At 39.9% G+C, this 24,307-nt stretch overlaps 1 protein-coding gene across 7 annotated transcripts in view; it reads right to left on the bottom strand.

Annotated features, from left to right (window-relative positions):
* LOC309479600 (adhesion G-protein coupled receptor G1-like) overlaps positions 1-21,397 on the bottom strand; it is a 74,103-nt gene extending 52,706 nt beyond the window's left edge. For 4 of the 7 annotated variants that reach the window (XM_082143754.1, XM_082143757.1, XM_082143756.1 and 1 more), the window contains exons 1-16: positions 21,269-21,397; positions 18,474-18,567; positions 18,315-18,394; positions 18,151-18,219; positions 17,974-18,060; positions 17,280-17,423; positions 16,883-16,981; positions 14,178-14,252; positions 13,242-13,644; positions 12,996-13,164; positions 12,778-12,912; positions 12,551-12,652; positions 12,417-12,453; positions 12,230-12,330; positions 6,973-7,100; positions 6,571-6,836 (exon numbers count right to left, since the gene is read on the bottom strand). In XM_082143754.1, the coding sequence (XP_081999880.1) occupies positions 6,571-6,836; positions 6,973-7,100; positions 12,230-12,330; positions 12,417-12,453; positions 12,551-12,652; positions 12,778-12,912; positions 12,996-13,164; positions 13,242-13,644; positions 14,178-14,252; positions 16,883-16,981; positions 17,280-17,423; positions 17,974-18,060; positions 18,151-18,219; positions 18,315-18,394; positions 18,474-18,520 (1,942 nt within the window). In that variant the 5' untranslated portion in view covers positions 18,521-18,567; positions 21,269-21,397. Of the gene's footprint in view, positions 1-2,251; positions 3,595-3,758; positions 4,043-4,600; positions 4,692-6,570; positions 6,837-6,972; positions 7,101-12,229; positions 12,331-12,416; positions 12,454-12,550; positions 12,653-12,777; positions 12,913-12,995; positions 13,165-13,241; positions 13,645-14,177; positions 14,253-16,882; positions 16,982-17,279; positions 17,424-17,973; positions 18,061-18,150; positions 18,220-18,314; positions 18,411-18,473; positions 18,568-21,268 lie in introns of those variants that run through there. The other 3 variants (XM_082143752.1, XM_082143753.1, XM_082143755.1) reach the window with 3 other exon arrangements.
* Between the last annotated feature and the right edge of the window lie 2,910 nt (positions 21,398-24,307).

The raw sequence follows: 24,307 nt of genomic DNA, 5'->3' as shown, positions 1-24,307 counted from the left end.
TTTCCTTCCTACAAGAGCTGTTGGATAAGGGCAGGACCCCTTCCATGCTCAAAGTTTATGTGGCGGCTATAGCAGCGTTCTCAAGAACAACGCTTGGTCAGTCAATAGGAAGGAACGATTTAGTCATCCGCTTCCTTAGAGGGGCTAAGAGACTGAATCCTCCCAGACCTCCCTCAGTCCCCGTATGGGACCTTTCTACGGTACTGGAAGCCATGAAAGGTGGACCATTCGAGCCTTTACAGACAATTGATCTGAAACATCTGTCTTTCAAGACTGTGTTTCTGCTGGCTCTCGCTTCAGTGAAGCGCATAGGGGACTTACACGCGCTCTCTGTGAGCGCAACGTGCATGGAATTTGGGCCTAATGACTCAAAAGTTATACTCAAACCTAAGCACGGTTATGTTCCAAAATCCCTCAACACACCGTTTAGGGCGCAGGTCATCTCCCTGTCAGCCCTACTGGTCCCTGATGAGGAAAGAGACGCGGGCCTCCTTTGCCCAGTTAGGGCATTACGAGCTTATGTGTCTCGCTCGTCTGTTTTCAGACAGACAGAGCAGCTTTGTTTCGTTCAGCGGGCGTTCTAAGGGACTAGCCGCGTCGAAACAGAGCCTATCCAGATGGATAGTTGATGCTATAGCGCTAGCATACGCCTCCAAGGGCATGCAGTGCCCGTTGGGTGTCAGAGCGCACCTGGTCGAGTGGGATTGCCTTGCAAGATATTTGTATGGCGGCGGGCTGGGCCTCCCTGTCTACATTTATAAGGTTTTACAACCTAGAGGTTCCCGCCCTGCAGGCCAGGCTGCTGTCGGTTTAGTTAACCAGTATTATCTGACCTGATGCTATCAGCTCAGAATGCTGTGTCTACTGAGCACATCTCGATGTTCGACAGTGAAAAGCAGTAGCACAAGATGTGCCTGGGCAAACTGTGTAAGACCCACATTTCCCCATCAGTTCAGGCCGTACTCCGCCCTGTCTGTATGATGACATCCGCGTCTAAGCGACGCTGCCCTCTTCCCGGACTCCCTGTGAGTTCCCTGGGTGATTGTGCACTATATGAACCCCGGGCTTTCGCCCTTGGGTCTTTGGTGTCAGATCTCAGCATGCACGGCGTTTTGCATTGGGCGTTTTGCGTTTTGCTTCTTCTCTAGAAGAGGGAACGAGTACTGCGTATCTTGCCGTGCATGCGCACGCTCTGGTTGCTTCGATGATGAAAAACCAGATAATAGCTGCCTGCGAGCGGTATTTATAGGCCTAGACCACGCCCGTTTCGGCGGGATGTGACGCAGCGGGCGCGAAGCACCCTCATTGGGTCTGGCGTCACGCCAGGCCTCGCTCGATAGGCTGCTGCAGTTGCAGCAGAACAGCCAATAGGCGCGCGAGCTGCCTCGCCTATGTCTGTATGCTGCCGCAGCGCGTTTTGCATTATTACAAAATTAAGGATAATTTTTGGCTTCAATATCTCGCGGAAAAAGGATTTTCCCCTAGCGTAAGATATCTTACGCAGTACTCGTTCCCTCTTCTAGAGAGAACCGAGGTTACGTTAGTAACCGAGTACGTTTATGATAATGAAATGTCCTTCAGGGTCTATAACAGTGGTGTTTTGAACAAATGTGATTTTTTTAACTTATTAAAATCAAGCGTAGTGTCAGTTCTGGCGGGTCACGTTAGTCAAGCTTGCCTCAGTGACCACATCTACCTATAGGAATACGACGCCTATCACTGTATTCATATATAAGCTCCTTCAGTATTAGCAGCAGCTATCGCGTTTCTCAGGAGCGAATTACCCTCCTCCCTCCCCAGCTCCACCTCTCGTCAGTCAGGATTTGGCATTCCCCCTGAATCAGACAAAAATTCTCTAATTATGTTGTACATTAAAATTAATTCATGTTATCTGCAATACATTCATGTTGATTCTGTTCTGTTTACCCTAAGGGGGTTGTTGCTGCCCTCCTGCTCTTATCCATGCTAGGCCTCATGGATGCGCAGGGAGTTCTTGTACCATACCGCCAATCCAAACTGTATGCTTACTGTCAATCGTATTTGACGATAGTGGTCCTGACAGAAATGCATACTCCTCTTTGTTTTGTGTTTTAGTGAGTCGAGAATAAATTACTGTACTTTGATTTAATTGTGTTGAATTTTGTTTGAATCATTTGGTACCTCAAGAATAGATTTTAATAAAAAATTGTTTCTCGATATTGAATACATTTTTTGTGAATTATGCATAGATTAAAAGAAAAAGCCCACTGAATTAAATGTAAACCTTGAAATTTATTGTTTTTTCATCCCATTTTACCCAATATAATAAAACAAATGTAATTTAAGCTGACTGCAATCATTACACACATTACTGGCAGTCTTCTGTTATAAAGCAAGGCAGGCCTGAGACAAATAGAAAGACTACTTCGTACATAAAGAAAATTCCTTGATACAAAAATAAAAACTTTTGCAAATATAACAATAGGACAAATACAATAGAAAAAACATACATAATTAAATAAACTTCAGCCTAGGTTTATTAAACATGTAGTAAGAAGTACTACAGAAATGTAATAATCAAATGTAAAAATATAAGACACAGTATAATCTTCACAGTATGGAATATAAATTCATTGAGTCTTCACAGTATGGAATATAAATTGATTAATAATGAAGATACTAAAAGTGATTCAGTAAAAAGCAGTGCGTGATTTTCTCTTTATTATTATTAAATTAACAAAACAGCAACAGTTTATTAATACTCAACGCTTTAGAAAATCAATTTCTGAAATGTGTGAATCGATGCGAATCGGCAGAAGATAGAATCGCGATTCATACGTGAATCGATTTTCCCCCACCCCTAGTATATGTGCATGGCTGTATGTGTGTGCATGTATATATTTGTGCAGTTGTGATTGTGCACTTAATATTCAACAATATTATTGATCTGACTCTACTGATGCTGTTGTATGAGAACTGAACTGAGCTGGACGATGACATCCCTGTTTTCTCCAGAGTGGCTGTATAGATAAATGAACTAAATGAACAATTAATGATTTTTACAACAGAAATGAATCAACACTAAATTTACTTAAGCTGGACTATTATACTATTATCTTCTAGATTTGCTGTACAGCCATAACAAACTTTGTTGCATTAATTTCCTTTTATGACTGTGTGGCAAAGTGGGACATTAAAATAAATATATAATACCCGGAAGGGGACCAAAGATCCTGTAATCAATGCTCGACTACGATACCTGGACTACACCAGGGGGGTGAGCAAGATGTGGACTAAATACACAAAAACAAGTCATTTTATTAAAATACAAGAAAATGAAAGAAAACATACAAACAATACCTAATGCCACAGAGTCTCACTAAACAATACCAAATAACATTCACTAAAGACACAAAGAGGAAGATGGCCAGCAAAAAGAAGAGAGACACCTTAAACCTTAATTCTGCTAATTATAAATATTTTCCACTGCATTAAGTGTGGATTGAACGATGGTTGTGGTGGTGGTGGAGCTGGAGCTGGAGCTTTCTGGATCATCAGAGAAATTTCCCGCAACATCGTTATGAATGTGGTAGTAATACAGGAAGAGGAAAAACCCTGAAAAAAAATCAGTAGAACATATTTCAACTAATTCATAAATATTTCAGATATCATTAAAGTCATTTGTATAATTTTTTTAATGTAACCACAAAAAAAAAGCACATCCAAATGTTTGCATCACACACAATCATCCCTGTCGGACCCGTGTGATTGTTTCTCACCCTGAAACGAGTTCAACACGGTGAAGATGTAATATGAGGGAATGAGCATCTCTCCATAACTGAAGAACACCACAGCCCACGTCAGGCCGAAGAGCAGGAACAAACTCAACACCATCATGAGCTGCTTTCTGAACGTCTTTCTCTTGCCATCAGCCGCTTTTACGTGTCGGGCTTGGACAATCTTAGTGACGATCATGATGAAGATTCCTGTTGTGAAGATGAAGACTAAAGCGTAGTAGCCAATGTTCACTATGTAGTGAATTAAAGAATCTGTAATCCAGCACCTATAATTAAAAGAGAAGAGAAAATGTTGATTTAAAAGCTTCCTTAATGTTTTTATTTAGTTTTTGGGCTTTAGTAGAACATGTTTTCCTACTTAAATGTTGATTATTTTCCCCATATTCTCCATTGTTGCAGCTCCTCTCTTCCCTGTCTGTCAGTAACGCTTTGTTTAGTTCCTGTCTCTATGAAGCCCCTCCTCCTGAAAAGCACACTGTGCTCTAATTGGTCGGCTGCAGCAGTGTGTTGTGATTGGTCAAGCGCTTTGAGCGTGTTTGGGAAATGCCCTGCCCTTACCATAACCGCCAGTTTCAACACATATTAAAATGAGGAATATTATGACTTGTTTTTTCCCGGAAGAAACTCAAGACTACAATGGAGGCGTTTCAGGAGTTCAGAAACACTGACACTGATATAGAGAAGAACTCCCTCTGGAGGGACTTTGGAACTTTGAAGAGCTTTTTAATGCTCAAACAGCATCATTACACTAAAGAAAGATGAACATGGGAAAAAGCATAATAGGTACTCTTTAATCATGCATTTATGACATCAGAACAACTTACATTTGTGTGGTCGTTCCAGACGTTGTTTGTAGGATCACTGTTTTATATCCTCCTAATGAAACAACAGCTACGACTATAGGAGTTGTAAACACTGAAAACACACAGAAATCAGGGTTATAATAGATAACTAAAAAAATTGTTAAAAAAAACATATAATTAAAATCTGACTTTTTCCGTGTTTAAGTGCTATAATCGGGTCCCCGGTGCATCTACCAACCCAGAAAACGTGAAAAGTGACAACCCAGTGACTTTGTTTTAGTAAGCCTTTGCAAGCATGTTAAATAATAAGCCGATCAGATTTTGCTCCCTTTCTGATGTAGAAAGGGGATCTTATTAAAATAGTACCGCCCCTTAATGTTTCCACCCACGGCGCCGACATTTGGTTTTCGCAAGAGACGACAGTGTAACCAGTTCTAATGCAACGGCAAAAGTTTGAGCAAAGCATGCAAACATTTCTGTCCTTGCAGCACAGACGAGCACTGAACACTATTGACCAAAACATGTCACCGCTGTCTTATAAAGACCTCAGGGAACTGTGACAACTTGTGCAAAAGTTAAACATGACAGTACATGCAAGTCGATGAGATGAATCAATGTTACTCCACAACAACTACATAAATGTCCATTATCCATTCAGTAACGTCCAGGTTGTCCAAAAGTTGCAACCTCCTCCTGAGTCTCTCCGTAAGGAGACTGGTTATTTCTTAGATTTTGGATGAGTGACATTTTTTGCGTGTTTTGTTATTGTTGGAGTATCTGAAGCTCAGGTAAAGGATCTGCCGTGTTCTGAACGGGGGCGGAGCAGCAACTCATTTGCATTTAAAGGGACACATGCGTGCGTTTTTGCTCACACCCAAAAAGGGCCAAATTTGACAAGCTATAATAAATAATCTCTGGGGTATTTTGAGCTGAAATTTTACAGACACATTCTGGGGACACCATAGATTAATATTAGCCTACATCTTGTGAAAAGGGATAATATGTCACCTTTAACTGAACATAAAATATTTTTTTTAAACAAAATGTTCTCATTTTCATTTAGTTTAACTTATGGGAGTTAAAAACTACCATAAAAAAATAATAAAAAGCTATAGACGTCTGGGGTCGCAAATGCAACCCAGTTCCCTGAGAAGGGAAATGAGACGCTGAATCTTAGTGTGGACGCTATGGGGAATGCCCTCAGCTTGACCACTGACTAGGGCATGTGTAAACATGCCAATCTATTGGCATGACGTAACACGCCGAGCAGGCGTGCTGTTTTGCCCTGAAGAATGGCAACAAGACGCAGCATCTCGTTTCCCTTCTCGAGGTACAGGGTTGCATTCGCAACACAAGGTGTTCCCTTTTGAAGTGGAACTTCGACACTGCATCTTGGTGTTGATGCTATGAGGAACACAATAACTACTACGCCATGTTGAGGAATTTCCTGCCCACTAGGTTGTGAATATGCACGGAGTGAGCATAACATTTAAGTGACTCTGCAAAACTAGCCAGAGTCGAAAAGCATGTCAACACCCTAGTCCATCCTATGTGACTTGTGAAGAAAACTGCACAGAGGTTCTGTTTCCTAAAGCAAGTTCCCCAAGCAAAACATATTGTGGCCTGAGAGCACCTGTCCAAAGGGGCATATCCCTACTTCAAACCCCAACAATAATTGGGGAGGGAGGTATTCGATAGAGGGATGCATTGAGGACTGCCCACATAACCTGTTTACCTTGCATCAACCCAGGTGCCTATCTAGGGGGCAGCGTTTAATCCTACTTAAAACTCCAATCTGAATAATTGGAGAGGGCAGGATGTTACATTTTTAAATGCTCAACTCAAGAAAATAAAAAAGTTTTAAAAAAATATGACTTGTGCGCAATCTTCTTTTTCGGGTCAACTCAAGTTTACAGTCTGCTGGTTTTGTTTTAAACAGTGTTATTTTCTTAAGTGAACACTATAACAGGTGATTTCTCCATATAACTCACTCCATCCGAACACGGTGATCTTCCTCATGTAGTTTGTGATGGTGATGTTCTGTCTGATGAGCCATAAGTACATATGAAGAGCTTGAATGAAGAACCAGGTGAATGTAGTCAGCATGGAGTAATGCATGAGCAGCGCTATGAAGACACACGCAGCCTTGTCTTCTGTGTTGGCGACGCTCTCGTTTGACAAAAAGGATAAATTCAGGAGAAACAAAGCCACAAACATGTTTATCAAGATCTTCGTGGCCTGATTTGATTTGGCTTTCCTGTTCAAATATAAAAACAACCTGTATTTGTAAAATGCATTTATGCATTTTTCAGATGCTTTTATCCAAAAGAGGAGCAAAAGTGATTGGTCAAAGAACTTAAAGTAACTATATGTTATATTTTAAGAGACTCTACCGTAACAGGAAATGCATGAACAGAGCGACGGACAGAAAAAACATGGAGATGCCACAGCCGATAGAAGTGATGAAGCTCAATGATTCCATATACGGAGCTGTGATGTTTTGATTTTCACCTGGCAGAGACTGAGAGATCAGAGAAAACACAACAGAAATAAACAGATCAGCTGGATGATTTCCATGTGTCATCATGTTATACATGAACAGAAATCAAGACACACAAGCTCCAAAATGATGAAGAAATATGTGCTCAACTTTGCCACAGCACCAAAGTCTGCAATTAAAAATCAGATTTCCAAAGTCTGAATATGAAGTCAAACATTTCTCATCAAATACTCCCAAGTTCAAATGATCTGAGCTGCTCCTTGTTCAGTTTATAGTTGTAGTTAGTGTAACTGAGTCAACTGTTGGTAGATGTCTTAACTACAACATTTGATAATTTAAATGTACACAATGTAACTTTTGGCCCTCTAGCAGTTAAAAAACAAAACTGTGTGTATTTAGCAGAAGAACATTGTTTTGATTGTGCTTCGGCTCTGTGCGGATGAATATGGTTATCCTGCTGCTCATAAAAGATTATCTACTAGGATTAAAAGATATAATCAGTTTAGATGGAAAAGATCTCAAGCTGACTAGCTGAAGACATTACTGTAGCTTTGCCCATTAATAGACACAATACTTCCTTGTAAATAAATTCCAGCACAGTGTTACAACAACCATAATGAAATGATCTTCACAATAGATAATGCTTTACAGTCAGTGAACTCTGTTAGAAAGCTACGTATGGCGGTTTATCTGTTCAATAAAACACCTTACTCATCTGTTGAGGAATAAAAACACCATCATCTCTGTGTCGCTTTTATACATTTCAAATCCCTCAGTAGGCCATTTCTGAAAAGCCAAGCCGATGTTGATTCTTGTTCCCTTTCGAAAGGGAACTCTCACTTTGTCAATGACATTATTGGGGAATGCCTCTGTGTGATCCGGTGTCTAAAAACACTTATCCAATCACGGCAATTGTTTTGCCGTAAGTATATAAGGGGCGTCTATAGAACATGTCATCCTCTTTTCGTCTTAAGGGACTGTTTTGTTTTTACGCTTCAACCTGAAACTTCAAAAGGTAATTATGACTTCTGAAAAACGCTTCAGGAAGTGTGTGGATCCGTGACCAAGATATTTGACACCTGATGGCACACACACTTTTTGGGCGAAGAGAGCGCACAATCAGTTCTTGAGGGAGCTGATGTGTCAACTGTGAGATTTTTCATTTGAGAAAATTCCGCTTTCGTCTAGCACTCTTCTCGAGGGAAGAGGGACAGGCATCTGTGCCAGTCGGTTCTGGTCCCGCTCGCGCTGATGCAGAGCGGAGACTAAAATCATGGGGTTCTCAGAGGGAGCTCGCCAAGGAGTTAAGAGAGAGGTGTTAGTTTCTCATGCCCCTCGGAGGCTCGTGAGTTTGAGCTTCCGAATGAGGATGTGTTGTCATCCTCTGATCCGGCAGCGAGTGCACTGCTGGACAGCCCAAGAGAAAAAGAGATGGTTGATGAAGGTGAAGAGGATTTACAACCCGAACCCTCACATCAACCCTGCCCCGCGTATGCTGAGTTGTGATTTTTATGTAACGCGCTTCAGCGAGGCTTCAGCTGTCGTTGGAGCACGCGAGAGAAGAGACCGCTCGTGGCAGACTTGAAGAACGGTTTATTTCTAGCCATAACGCTCCAGCTCCCATGTGCCTTCCATTCCTGCACGATCTACACAATGAGATCGAAAAGGCATGGAAGAACCCGTATTCAGAGCCTTCAGCGAGTGAACTACGCTGATGTTGAGGGGAAAAAAATGACATGGAAGACATACCTGAGGGCGGTTCAGACTGGTGCTGCCTTTGCACACAATGGCTGTGTTGCAAGCATAGCAGGCTGAAGTTACGGACCAAGCTCAGGGTCTTTCCCCTGACGCAGTGAACGAGCTGTGGCACACCACAGATTTAACTCTCTAGGCCACCAAACAAACAGCCGCCGCGATCAGACACTCGATGGCGGCGATGGTTGCCACGGAGAGGCATCTGTGGTTGAACTTGGCTGACATTGGCAAGAAAGAAAAAGCCTTTCTTTTTTTCGATGCACAAGTCTCACCTTATGAACTTTTCGGCACCTCCGTGGAGGCGGTGGTGGGAAAGTTCAGAGAGACGTAGGCGCGCTCGGCTGCATTTAAATTGCATCATGCAAATTGCAAATTGCTTGCATCTCGTAGGGAATACTGTCACGGCCTGTATGTGACCCGAAGGGGTAGTGTTTGGCAGTTCAGTGAAACTGCCATTTTCTGACGTTTCTGTCTCAGCCATAATTGGCATGCGCTCCCCTCAGCATAGGGGGTTGGTATATCATTCCCCATAGCGTCATCGACGCAGTGTAAGTTCTCTTTCGAAAGGGAACGTCTTAGGTTACAACTATAACCTATGTTCCTTGAGAACAGGGAACGAGACACTGCGTCTTTCACCATGCCTCGGGGATGCCTGCTGAACAGTCCCTACAGATGATAAGTGGATGACATGTTCTCTAGGCGCCCCTTATCTACTTCCGGGTCGCACTAGTAGTGACGTCTTAGGTTGTCGCCAGTCAATATGATTACTGTGATTGGATAAGCGTTTCAGACCCCGGTTCACGCGGAGGCGTTCCCCAATAGCATCATCGATACAGTGTCAGGGAACATAGGTTACAGTCGGAACCTGAGATGCTTTATTATGAGCTCTGTCGTATTCTCTTTTCTCCAGAAGACTCTCCTCTTTTCAGCGTTTGTTTAAAACAGGTGATTCTCCGGAGGTTGGAGGTCTAGTGGCTCAATGTCAATCTTTCTTGCTCGCTGGGACAACTAACCCTGACCTCCCTCACCAGACAGTGACAAAGCAACCAGAGCAACTATACTCTATTTATTTAGAAAACTTATATCTAATCTTTTCTTGCGAATTTGGTTTAACATATACTCCCATATAGTTAAACCCCCAGTTGGGGTGAGGCTGTGACAGGTATTTCTTTATCATTTACCAGTCAAATTTGTAACTGAGACAAGATGATTTCCCTTAAAGGGATACTTCACCTCTGGAAAGAGGAATGTGTATTTAAAATGGGTCATTTATGTAGTAGAATTTGGAGCCTTCTATACTGAGAAAAGCCAGAAAATGTATTTTTGGCTCATGTGGATGAAAGACAACAACTCCCAAAATGCACTTGCTTCACTGCCCTACGAGGCCACTCCCAAGCCACGCCTACCGGTAAGAGAGCGCAGTTAAACAACTAGGCTAGGCTACTAGTTGACTCGAAACTTAAAAGATGCCGTTTTATCGTGAGTCTCCGTGACGAGTCTGCCCGGGATTTCGAGATCGCCCAAATGTCCGGGATTCGACTTTTGCGTTCTACAGTCGCCATTCATTATGTTTACTGTGGCGAGCAGGACGAGGCTGAGGGGCGCGGGAGAACGGCGCGAGGCCAGTGGCGTGATTACTGATGACCGACACTGAGACGCACCGGTCTCCTATCTCTCACGGAGGAGCGGGAATTTTCTTGGCAATGCTAAAACGCACATCAACCGATCACTTGTTTAGCGTTCATGTAAACACTACATTCAGATTCACCAATCGGATTGAATTCAGTTAGATTGAAACAAAAGGTGTGCATGTAAACAATGAATGGCGACTGTAGAAAGCAAAAGCCGTATCCCGGACATTTTGGACGATCTCGACGGCCGGACATGTCCGGAAAAAAAAAAGATGGTATCCCCTACTACTCATCTTTCTCCACAGAGCAAGAGCCTGTTAGCTTAGCTTCCACAAAAAGATGGCTGACACTATTTGTACATTCTGTGAGTGCAATCCCACCCCCTATGGACGGGATGAACACATGCGGGACAGCTGTTTGACAAACTGGCTGTAGTCTCTAGCCTCTGGCCAAAAAATCCTCCGATGACGCAAAATGACGATTTTTGCGTCATCGGAGGATTTTTTCAAGACAAAAAATACATAAATCTCTCATCTCAGGGGGATATGAGGGAGGGAAGCACGGTAATTCAAAAATACTACAGGTTTTCTACTGATACAAAGCTTAATGCTAAATGCTGAGGTATCCCTTTAATGACAAAAAATCAGGATTTCCTTAATGCTGGGATGAGTGATGTGTGTGTTTATATGTCACAAGCTTCAAATCTGAATACATTTTTTGATATGTTTCCCGCTGTTTGCACTTAATAACCACTCTCCTACATTGGTTCTTTATTTGTTTTAAACAGCAGACTTATCATATCCACTGGTCATATCCATTTATCCTGGCCATAATTTAGAGACAATGAGTATATGAACCGTTGTGCCGTGCTGCTTATATTTATCACAGAGTAAAAATGCCCCAAAACCAGTCGTCTGTGGATGAGAATCCGAAACAAGGACTGGTGGGATGTTGTCCTGCATCGCTTTACAGACGCTGAGTGAAAGGAGAATTATAGAATGACTGACGGGACACTCATTTATATCACACGCATGCGCAGTCCTTTCAGTTTCGGTTTTCAATCCGATCAAGTATTTACATGTTCTCTCGACTGGATTAGAAAAGAAATAAACCACCCCTTTCAATCCGATCAAAATTTTATTCGGATCGAGCTCATTCGAATCGATTAAGGTGTTTACATGAAGGCTTTTCAGTCCGAGCCGTCAATCCAATTACTAATGGATTATTTGGCTGCATGTAAACGTAGCAAGTGTCATGGACGTAAGGGCAGAGTTTAAATATCTTTTCTAGTCTGTTTCCATCTTGTAATGCCGCTGTTTGGGTTAGTTTTTAAATATAAATGATTTGTAATAGAGCAGACACAGTTTTTTACTGGGTTATCTTATAGCCCTAAATGTTTTTAATGTTTTTATGAAATATCTGTATTGACTGCATTATCATATCACCGTATTATCTACCGCCATACGAGCCACAAATTAAAGCTTAGTGAGCCGCAGAAGGCTAGCAAGGCTAGCAAGCCGCGCAGTGAGAAACACTGCTCTATAATGTTCTCCTGAATGTTTTTGTACAGTTTCTTTCATTTAAATTATTTTGGACTAAACTTCTTGTTGTCAATATATGAGATTTTCCCGGAAGATAGAGACTTTAAATGCATATATTTGTTAAGTTTCTTTAGTGATCTTGTACAAGTTTACTAGCATATAGATGTGGACTAAAAGATATTGATTTCATGGGGTCTTTAAATGAAACTGAGAATCTTCTCACCATCAGTATTGCAAAGAACGTCAGATGTGAACACGAGCACTTTATGGTGTTATTGTCGATTTTTTCTGTCTTACAGCCAGACGTCGTCCATGTAAGATTTCCTTCAAAGAAAAGAGAGTGGCCAATTTCATATATTATATGAAATAACTTGATGGGATCTGATCAATACAGCCATAAGTGAATATACCTTTGCCATCCCAAGAACTGCAGGATGCATTACCGACCTGTAAGAACACGTTTGATTTTGCTTTTGCTTTCACAGTGTCTGGTCATTATTAAAAAAAAAATTAAAAAAAATCTTTTAAAAAAAAACTTCATTACCAGATCTTTCCGTTTAATGAACATTTCTATATTATTGGTAAGGTTGGAGATAATGGCGCCCATCGTTATTCCATAAACCTCATTGTTCAAAACCGTTTCATCCTAAATAAGAAACCACACAAGAATTAAAAAGCAATCATTAATAATCAAATATAAACGTTTGAACAGAGCAGATCAAGAAACATTTGTCCAAACGTAGAACTTTTGAACGATTATGCACACATTACCTTATTACCCATATTTTTGAACCTTAAAACTCCAACAAATGCACTTCCATTGTTTTCAAGACGTGATTTATCAAAGGCCTCGCTGGGAACATTTACAGACCAGGGAAAGTCTGTCTGCTGGTTCTTCTCAACAACCTGTCGATTTTAAAGAATAATTAGCACTGATAAATCAAGAATCCTAGTCAGATGGACATGCTTTAATGCTTCTCAGGCCTTACGTTGATCATGTTCTGATTTGAAGAGTAGCATATTTTAATGTCTTTGCTTTCTGTGTTCTTGGCTTGTCTTTGGAGAATACCAATAGTATCCCCCATCACAATCGCCGCATTGCTTTTATTGTTTTTTTCCATCTCCTCCACCAGGGAGTCCATGTTCTCCAGAGTCTCTCTGCAAAGTTGATTGAATCACTTGGTATTCTGTACTAGAGGTTTAGACTTTATTGAAACTGGTAACCGCACACTTACGATGCTTTTGAGGGTTCACTCTGGTCTGTTGTATTGTCTGTAGATATAACAATTGTAGTCTCGGGTTTTGGAAGAGTGTCTAGAATAGTTAGATTCTGAGTTGTCTCGGCTGGTGTGACACTGGTTGTTGGATTGTTAGTTGTCTCGGCTGGTGTGACACTGGTTGTTGGATTGTTAGTTGTCTCGGCTGGTGTGACACTGGTTGTTGGATTGTTAGTTGTCTCGGCTGGTGTGACACTGGTTGTTGGATTGTTAGTTGTCTCGGTTGGTGTGAAACTGGTTGTTGGATTGTCAGTGGTGGTTTGTGACACTGGTGTGACAGTAGTTGATCTTTCGTCAATGCAGATGTCACAAATCCATTCACTCCCGTTCAAATACAGAACATATTTGCTTCCTTCTTGCGCTTCAACACAAAGAAATAAATAAGGAATGGATTTGAATTATACATTGTGCAATAATTGAAAGATTAAAGAAAGTGTTCTAATATGTCATATATCATAAGAAACACTGTCATTTCAGCATTATACAGTTGCATGTTCATCATATAGGCCTACACTCAGAAAAAATGGTTCAATGTGGTTCTATATAGAACTCTAGGGTTCTTGACTCTTTAAAGAGCCCTTGATGTCAGAAAGGCATAATATGATCGCATAATATTGTTGTTTAATTGGTTAAATAAATTTTTAATTGCACTAAACAATGTCAACTCCTCATGAATAAATTACTCATGCTTGTCAAAGCAAGTAGATTATATGTTTAAAAGCTCAAGGAACCCTAATATTAGCCTAATCTTAATCCTAATCCTAATCCTGATTTTTAACTGGAGAAAAGACATATGCTGTCCGTTTACATGTTGTAGGCCTACTTTATTTATTTTGATTGATTGAACTTTGATGGGTGTGTGAAACTGTAAGTAGTTTATAGACACAGACTCACCGCTGCATGAATCATTGCCATAAGTAGCATTTCTACATCTCTCTCCAGGATCAACCGGAGGGATTTCCAAACAACCTCAATAAACCATGACAACACATAATTGTATCAGACACAGTGTTATGATTTGTACATCTTTGTATACTATAAGAACAGCATGAAGGTATTAAAAGACAGGAATAAAACACTACAGAATGTCCGTGAATATCAATCACAAATGTCTCGAGTTTACCGTAGTACCACCGAATGTACACAGGGCACCATAAATTACTGGAAAGTTGCATCACTAACGCTCCACTGTTTTCACCCTTATTGGTTGTTGCTCAGAAAAATCACTCTTCATTTGCATAAAGTTAAATGTATTGCAACGGTCACTGTCGATTGTTTCACCAGAAATCATGTGATCAAGTCACTTTGTTGCTGGCGGTGTGAACAGGGCTTACAGGGATAGTTACAGGGATGATTATCCCATGGTTTACTCCCCCTCAAGCCATTCTAGGTGTATATGACTTTCTTCTTTTAGACGAAACACAATCAGAGTTATATTAAAAAATATCCTGGTTCTTCCCAGCTTTACTGTATAATGGGAGTGAATGGTAACTTGAGAGCCCAAAAAAGCACATCCGTCCATCATTAAAATAATCCATACGGCCCCAGGGGTTAATAAAGGCCTTCTGAAGCCATGGGTTTTGCAAGAAAAATATCCATATTTATAACTTTACAAACTATAATCACTGGCCTCCAGTAACAGCCGTATGCAAGTCTAGTTCCGGCAGGAGAGTGACCTCTGACCCGACGCATGACGAATGACCTCTGACCCGACGCATGACCTCTGACCCGACACATAACGTATTGATGAACACGGAAGCACAGAGTATAGAGCAAAACAAAACACCGGTCATGAATTAGAAGTCTAAAACAAGAATTTTAAAGAGAAATGTGGGAGGAGCTTGAGTTTGTTTGAACCACGAGAGGTGTTGACTCTCACCTAAGCTTACGCTACTCCTACATCCTACGTCATTCGTCGGGTCAGAGGTCATGCATCAGGTCAGAGGTCATGCATCGGGTCAGAGGTCATGCGTCGGGTCAGAGGTCATGCGTCGGGTCAGAGGTCATGCGTCAGGGTCAGAGGTCATGCGTCGGGTCAGAGGTCATGCATCGGGTCAGAGGTCATGCTTCGGTGCAGAGGTCATGCGTCGGGTCAGAGGTCATGCGTCAGGGTCAGAGGTCATGCGTCAGGGTCAGAGGTCATGCGTCGGGTCAGAGGTCATGCATCGGGTCAGAGGTCATGCATCGGGTCAGAGGTCATGCGTCGGGTCAGAGGTCATGCGTCGGGTCAGAGGTCATGTGTCAGGGTCAGAGGTCATGCGTCGGGTCAGAGGTCATGCATCGGGTCAGAGGTCATGCTTCGGTGCAGAGGTCATGCATCGGGTCAGAGGTCATGCGTCGGGTCAGAGGTCATGCGTCAGGGTCAGAGGTCATGCGTCGGGTCAGAGGTCACTCTTCCGCTGGAACTAGACTCGCATACGGCCGTTACCGGAAGCCAGTGATTATAGTTTATAAAGTTATAAATATGGATATTTTTGTTACAAAAATGCATGGCTTCGCTTCAGAAGGCCTTTATTAACCTGGAGTCGTATGGATTACTTGAGGGTGAGTAAATCATGGGCTGATTTTTGGATTAACTCTTTAGGCCGGGTAACCAAAGAGTTTCTGGTTCCAATTGACTTCCATAGTGTTTTTTTTTTTGTGTTTTTTTTACTATGGAAGTCAATGAGGACCTGCAACTGTCTGGTTACCAAAATTCTTCAAAATATCTTCTTTTGTGTACAACAGAAGAAAGAAACTCATACAGGTTTGGAACAACTTGAGTGAATCAAAGATGACAGGATTACATTTTTTTGGCTGAACTATCCCTTTAACAAAACATACTACAAGCAAGCAAATGAAGCCAGAGAAAGAATGCAACACGTTAAATTGCATGTTGAACATTTTCTTTATACAACTGGTGCAAAGAAAACATTTAACCTCCAATTTAGCATGTTGCATTCATATTTTAGGCACATCTGCTTGTCTATATAGCTAAATTATGTATCATCAGTGATGTATACTGAATTCCATCTTTTAATATCACTGTCATAAGTCATGTTCACGTTAAGCATTTTAGAATGCCCCTATTTTTTGTTATTTATCGTTTATTTATTTATTATTATTATTTTGCCTAATGCCCCTATTTTTTGTTATTTATCGTTTATTTATTTATTATTATTATTTTGCGTATTTATCATGTCATTTAATTTTTTTCTATACATACCTTTCACAAAATTCCTTCTGTTCTCCCTGCAACATAGCCTACTTTGTTTTTATATGATTCTTATCTTGATATGTACGCTAATATATCCAAATATATATGGTGTGGTGTTGACAAAAAAAGAAAGGCTGCAAAATGCATGGAATTTTGTGCTATTGTTTCTAAACCTAGTCTTAAAACTGGACTTTCCCATTGAAAGGACCATGTAAATTCTTGAACCAGTCTAACCTGCCTCATCGTAATATGTAGACCTGGACTTTATACCGAATGAGGTTTCTGCTTTTATTTTTAGGCAATTTCTATGCTTGTAGATAACCTTTTCAATGGAAAGCAAAGTGCAATGTATCCGATTGCTACAAAAAATACGATTATACTGAAGAAAAGGGCAAAATATTACTTATGTTTGAGCTTTGATGATTTGCATTGCAGGTGGTGTTGTTGGTTGTCGGGGTGTTTCTTGTCGGGGTGCCGTTGGTCTGACAAGTCACAGTATGATCTGGAACAAGCAGAAGGAAAGCTTATTAATTAAACTTGCTAAATATCACTAATCTAAACTAGTGTAAAATAGTCTGTGGTTGTACCATGACCTGCTGTTTCTCAAGAACTCATTACATACAGACTCCATTCAAATAATCTGATTTGTATATAGTCTTGCTTTTTTTCTATTTTAGCTTTGCATTGATTGATAGACGTCATAATGACTGACAGCAGTGATCGATCACTCATGAAAACACAGAAGTATACCTGTACTCATGCGGTGTTGTGTGTGTTACACTGTATCTGACGACACGCACCTGTTAAATTCAGGGCCGCTGATGGCAGACATTTAGATTCATCTGGCAAAAACCACATTTGTATGTCTTTAACCATCTCATTCATTCTGACTTTATATATACCCAAGTTGTTTGTTATGTTGAAAAGGTATTTTTCGCAGTATCCTGGAAACAAGAACATTTGAACATTTGAACATTTGAACATTTGAACATTTTACATTTGTTGAAAAAAAAATTGGAACTCAAGAATGGTTTCCAAATAAAATATATGCAGGTATTAAGTTAATCAAGTTAATCAATAACTAAAACTATTGTTTTCGTCAATTGATAAAATAAATATAATAATAATAAATAAATGTAAAAAAAAAAAAAAATAATATATATATATATATATATATATATATATATATATATATATATATATATAAAACTTAAAGAAAATTAAACATTTTGCCTTGGCAACTAACTATCATAAAATAGGCCTAAGTTTAAGTTGAAGTTCTAAATATCTCAAATTCAAACAAATAATTGTAAATTAAACCTAAATATAAACTCTTAAAAATAACAAAAACTAATAAAAGTGATGACATAACATAACAAAAGTATTAAAACTTTAACCAAATTTAAAATACAAACTGAAAATATAAAAACAAAAGCTAATTCAAAATATGAATAAAATGTATAACAGTATATAATACAAAATTAACACCGTTACCCAGGGAACTGGTGTTCGTTTTGACGGTCATTATGCAAAAATCCCCTATCAGCATTTCACAAGCTGATGGACATATCAGGTTTATAGCTGGAATAAAAAGGCATTATCTCTATGAATATGTCAGTTGTTGTCACAAGCACTTTCAGAAAATAAATATGCAGTTTATTTCACATCTACCTGCGCAAGTGGATCTATTTGCGTATGCATCTGTCAAATTTTCACCAATAATCATTATTTTCGAGCTGGCTGCACAAACAAACACAACATAATGAGGCTATGTGCATTGAACAACATATTCACTGGCATTATAGACTTTTTATTTGAAGTTTAAAGCAACATACTTATCTGGCGTGAAGCACAACAGATGATCATCAGCCACAGCAAATTCTGCTTTTCCCGAGACATAATTCCCCAAAACAGCCTGAGAGAGACACAAGCTGAATTTTCTTTTCTACAGATATTGGTAGTAAATCTTAAATCTTAAAGCACTTTATATTTACATTCTTGAGATGAAAAGTCCACAGTCCAAGAGGAGAGAGAGTTTCATCCGTTCACATATGAAGCCGTATGATTATGATCTGCAGCTCAGAGCCGCTGGAACAATGACATAGTTACTTTGCAAACATGCAAATCATGTTATTTTGGGCTTTAACTGTGAATGTCAATATACTTTTACATTTAGGTTCAGTTTATCATGTCATATTTATTCACAGAGAACTATATAAATATAAAATATACTTTAATACACTACTGGTCTAAAGTTTTAGATTGGTAAAATTTTAATGTTTTTAAAAGAAGTCTCTTCTGCTCACCAAGGCTGCATTTATTTGATAAAAAACAATAAAATAAAAATAAAAAACAGTAATATTGTGAAATATTATGACAATTTAAAATGACTGTTTTCTATTTTAATATATTTTAAAATGTAATTTATTCCTGTGATCAAAGCTGAATTTTCTGGATCATTACTCCAGTCTTCAGTGTCAAGTCAAGTTTATTTGTATAGCGCTTTTCACAATACAGATTGTATCAAAGCAGCTTCACAGTATTCAATTAAAATAATACAACAAAGTTGTATTATTGTCAACAAAGTGTCACATGATCCTTCCGAAATCATTTTAATATGATGATTTGATGCTCCAAAAACATTCATTATTATTTTCAATGTTGAATCTTTGATGAATAGAAAGTTCAAAAGAACAGCATATATTTAAAATAGAACATTTTCTAACATTATAAATGTCTTTACTGTAACTTTTGATCAGTTTAACTCATCCTTGATGAATAAAAGTATTGATTTATTTTATTTATTAGCCCCCCCCCCCCCCCCCCCCCCCCCAAAAAAAATTCTTACTGACTCCAAACTTTTGAACGGTCGTGTTTAATGTTACAAAAGCTTTCAATTTCAGATTAATGCTGTTCTTTTGAACAATGTTTTTTGAGCATCAAATCATCATATTAGAGTGATTTGTGAAGGATCATGTGACACTGAAGACTGGAGTAATGATGCTGAAAATTCAGCTTTGATCACAGGAATAAATTACACTTTACTATATATTCACATAGAAAACAGATGATTTAAATTGTAATAATATTTCACAATATGACTATTTTTTAATCAAATAAACTCAGCCTTGGTGAGCAGAAGAGACTTCTTTTAAAAACATTAAAAATCTTACCGATCTAAAACTTTTGACCGGTAGTGTATGTATATACTATATAGCCTAAAACTAAATAAATACTTATACTAAATACAAATAAATTATATATTTAATAATAATAGCAATCTTGATATCATGTATCATAAGATTCAAATGAATTCTTTGAAAGAATGAAACAATGCGTTCTGTGTAAAGTGCGTTTTCCACAGTAAATTATACTTGTTTTGTTTTTTTTGTCACGCAGTGAATGACATTCAGACATTTATCAGTTTGACTAGTGTGATGTTTTTTGAGAGCCACTGAAAGTCATGATGATGAATAATCTTTCTAGATCTATTGTCTTTTTAGAGCCTGTGGGGGCAAACTAAATAAGAGACAAACATTTCCAATAGTCTTTGATGAGGTTTATTTTCTTGCAAGAAAAGTTCAGCAGTCACACATCCTTTCTCCTTTATAGTCTGGACTCCCAGAATGTTATCCTTCTAGGCCAATGATGGGATTTTCAACCATACGTGGAACATTCTTAGACTTGTTCATCTTATTGTCTCCCTGAGTGGAGGCCCTCCTGTCACGTCCCAACACTCTTTACCATTCCAATACTATTCCATGTTAGAATAAGGTTTGTGTGTGCTCTTTTACTGTCATATGATGGTCACACACTTCTTAAAGAAAAAATGTCTTCCACAAGCTGCTTTACAGCATAATTTAATTCCATTTGCATCATTGTTATCACTGTAAAGCTGCTGTAAAACAAAAACTCTTTATATAAAGAAAAAAGGGACTTAAAGGGACTGTTTTGTGTCGTTGTTGTTTAAAACAATCTTTATAAAGTGCTATAGAATTAACGGTGATTTCAGAATGATGAAGAATGACATGAGAGGTTTTAGATTAAAAACCGAGCATATGCGGGTATTTTGTGTATTTCATTCAACCAAATATGTATCTATATCTGTTTATGATTTACCTTCAAATGATAAATCTAGTGAGCATGCAAATATCTGACGTGTGGACTTTAGTTTCATCCTGAAGATGCAAATTTGTTCTCTAAAAAGAGGTCCAGTATAGTTTGTCTCTCTGATATGCTCATGCTCAAACATACAAGACAGCAGGATGATTATAACATTAATAAATCTAAGATAACTAATATTCAGCACAATTCAATTCTCCCACAATAACAGTATTTTAGTAACAATCAACAGGTATGCGTTAACTATTTCCACCGAGTGCAGTCATAGTTTTATGTAGAAACATCATTTTAAATGATTCTCCCCTTCAAAATGGACATTTATCTTGTTGTTTTTAGGCCTGATTAGGTGGGAATATTATAAAACTCTGGACTGGATAATGATTGCTAATATCTCAAAAATCTTTCAAATGGACTAATAACAGCATAAGTCTTTAGTAGCCTAATGTTTGTGAGAATAAATATTATTATACTACAGGAATGCTTGAATCTGATTGGTTGATGAACGTTCTAAGGTTCTTATTTTTAGTGAAGCACACGGCTAAAGTAGTTCCCTTTCAGTACGGTCGTGTTCGACGTAGTCCTACATTTTCAAAGAAAGAGTTCCTGGGTCCCAAGAGCGCCAGACTGGCGGTGTGCGACCCTGTAAAGCCTTGCACCCCTCGCCCACCTCTTGTATCGCCAGCCGGCTGTTTAGGACCCGGTCATGCCTTCTCACACACTCTCTGCCGTTATGTAGAGACAGGTAAGTGTTGCACCAAACACTCGGGCCGCCTTCGGGCCTTCCGAGCCGGGTCCCTGTCCTCTACCTCGCTGCCTCACCCCGAGTACGTCTGTGGTCCCCTTGGTCCCCCTGAGCCGGTTCGTTGAAGCTCTAGAAAGTTCTCTCAACCGATCCAGCTGGTTCCTCTGTACCAGCAGACTCGCCCGGCGTCCACCCATGCTCAGCGCTATTTGTTACACTTCGGTGTTCACCGAATGTGCATCTGTCATGCCATCGCATTCCTACAGATAGGTCAGCTTCCTCCACATGAAGATCACTTCAGTATTGTCTTCGTGGCCGAGTCCCGAGGAGCGGCACGCTCCGTGTGACAAACACCCGGCCTACCGACAAACTCTCAGCCGTGTTCAGACCTTTTGTTTCTTCAGGCCAGACACCCCTAGAATAAGTATTTGCAAACACCAGCTGAGGGGGTCACGTATAACGGGCATGCAGTAACAGGGGTCTGGGCGAGCCTCCAACTCCATTGGCATCCATTGCCTCGAGTTGCTAGCAGTATATCTTGCTTGATGCCTCTGCTCAGTACAGCGCTACGCTTCCCTCGCATGTCGCAACTCGCCCGCCACCGCCTCCTCCTATGGAGTCAGAAGCTTCTGAGGTCGCTTCATCCACTTTACTGTAAGTTCAGGCATGCTCAATCGTGCCGCCGACGAGGCCTGATGACAGCTTGTGGCCGAGGAGAGTGGAGACTCCATCCCCAGGCGGTCCAGCTGTTCTGGGATCACCTCTGGGATCTGTTTGCCTCTCCGAACTCGTCCCATTGCCATTTGTGTACTCCGCGATCCTCGGCACGGAGAGACTGGCATACAGCTGGCCCCGGGGCCTACACAAAAATGCATTTTCCCAGTGAGCCTTCTTGCACAACACTGTGCTAAGGAGAAGAAGCAGGTCGTCTTAGTTGCCCCTTAATGGCCCAACTGGACCTCGTTCCCCCGAACTTACGCTCCTCTCGACAGCCCCTTCCTGACCCATTCCTCTGAGACATCTCAGGGACGGGACACTGTTGGCCACCCGCGCCAGACCTCTGGAAACTCCCATGTCTCGATGCGGAGGTTCAGGTATCTATCTCAAAATGATCATAGATACCATCACTTCTGCGAGAGCACCCTCTAAAAAAAAGTGAGGCTTGCTTACGACCTGAAGTGGAACCTGTTCGTTGAGTGGTTTTCTTCTCACGAAAAGACCCCCGAAGGTGTTCGATCACTTCTGTGCTTTCTTTCCTGCAAGATGGGTCGGAGCGAGGGTTGTCTCCCTCCGCCCTCAAAATGTATGTTGCCTTTATATTAACGCACATCATGATGCAGTGGATCCGCCCAGTCCTCCTCCTCCTGTCCTGCAGTGAGGGATCTGATCATGCTCTCATTGGTTGTTTGCTCTAGACTCCGCCCACTCCTCCTGCTCCTGCACCAATGAAAGCAGCTCCTGTAGAGTAGTGTTTTTTTATTTATCTATAAAAAAAATGCATTTAAAAATACAGAAATAAAATTACAAATGAAAACAAAAAGGATTCTGGACCTGTAAAGTATTTTCCCCTGTAAAATATTTTTTTTTTTAAAGGTTCCTTAAAACAACATTTATTAATATTAATACTTGTTTTCAGGCCATATATCTTTTAATTTACAGAGCTCCAAAGTTATAACTGTAGTACCACCAGAAACATTACAAACACACTGACATGAAGCAGGATTCACTGTAAAGAGCAACAGTTGGGTAACAGCGCCCTCTAGTGTCACTGTACAGTCATTTCCCTTTAAAGGATTCTAGTGTTGGACCTTCAAATCCATATAACTCAAAATAAATACTTCCTTAATGACATCATCCTCCAGGAAGTGACATCATTATGGAGGGAAAACAGCAGTACAAGCTTTTTTTTTCTTTTTCTTTTCTTTTTCTTTTTCTTTTTCTTTTTCAGAACTTTATAGATACACACATGATCATGGGAAATAAAGCGTGGTTGTGTCTCTTTCAATGAACGATAAATCCAAAAAAAACAATTTGCGTACAACAAAAAATATATAATTACTCTGAAAAGAAAAAGAAAAGAAAAGCACAATTATAAGGTTCAGTCATATCTTTGAATAAGTCGCCATAATGCATCAAAAATGTTGCACTTTTTTTGTTATTTATAAGCCTAAGGGATTAAATAAAATAATTAAATTCAGCAAGAAAAAGAGGAAAGCGTGAAGGAGACTTAAGCCGTTTTTGCTTGTGAATGAAGAATTTTGAGTTTAACATGTTCAAGGGACAGCAGCTTTGGGTTTTCATAATAAAAGATAACTTCTTTAAGAATGAGGCGTGGGTCACATCAGTGGGGCTAAAAACATAAGTACTAAAATCAGCCCAAGATTTATTGGTTATACTACAATTACTAAATAAATGCGCCGCTGTTTCTTCAACAACACCACAAACAGAGCAAGTTTCATCAATGTTTAGAAATGGACGAGTGAACAGGAACAGCAGATCAAGCATCAGTGTGTGTGTGTGTGTGTGTGTGTGTGTGTGTGTGTGTGTGTGTGTGTGTGTGTGTGTGTGTGTGTGTGTGTGTGTGTGTGTGTGTGTGTGTGTGTGTGTGTGTGTGTGTGTGTGTGTGTGTGTGTGTGTGTGTGTGTGTGTGTGTGGGAGGGGGGGATTCTGTGACGTTCTGTGGTTTTAGTCGGTTTATCTCTGTAAAACGTTCATCCTGCTTGATCAAATTACACAAATCAGTTTGATGATATCAACATTTCACAACATGGTGAAATATAACCTAGCTCTTTATTTAATACTTATCATTGTGTGAGGAAGTGTCTGAGTATAGATTTCTGAATGTATTTTATTGTTTATAGACATGTTTCCATAAGTTACAAGTTACACACACACGCATATATTAGTTGGTTAGTTTATTTTAAAGCATTAAAAGCATCATAAAGTGTGTAATAACCATGAGAA

This window comes from Leuciscus leuciscus (assembly GCF_965113295.1).
Source record: "Leuciscus leuciscus genome assembly, chromosome: 17".
NCBI classification, from domain to species: domain Eukaryota; kingdom Metazoa; phylum Chordata; class Actinopteri; order Cypriniformes; family Leuciscidae; genus Leuciscus; species Leuciscus leuciscus.
This window is presented reverse-complemented; position numbering and strand designations above follow the sequence as displayed.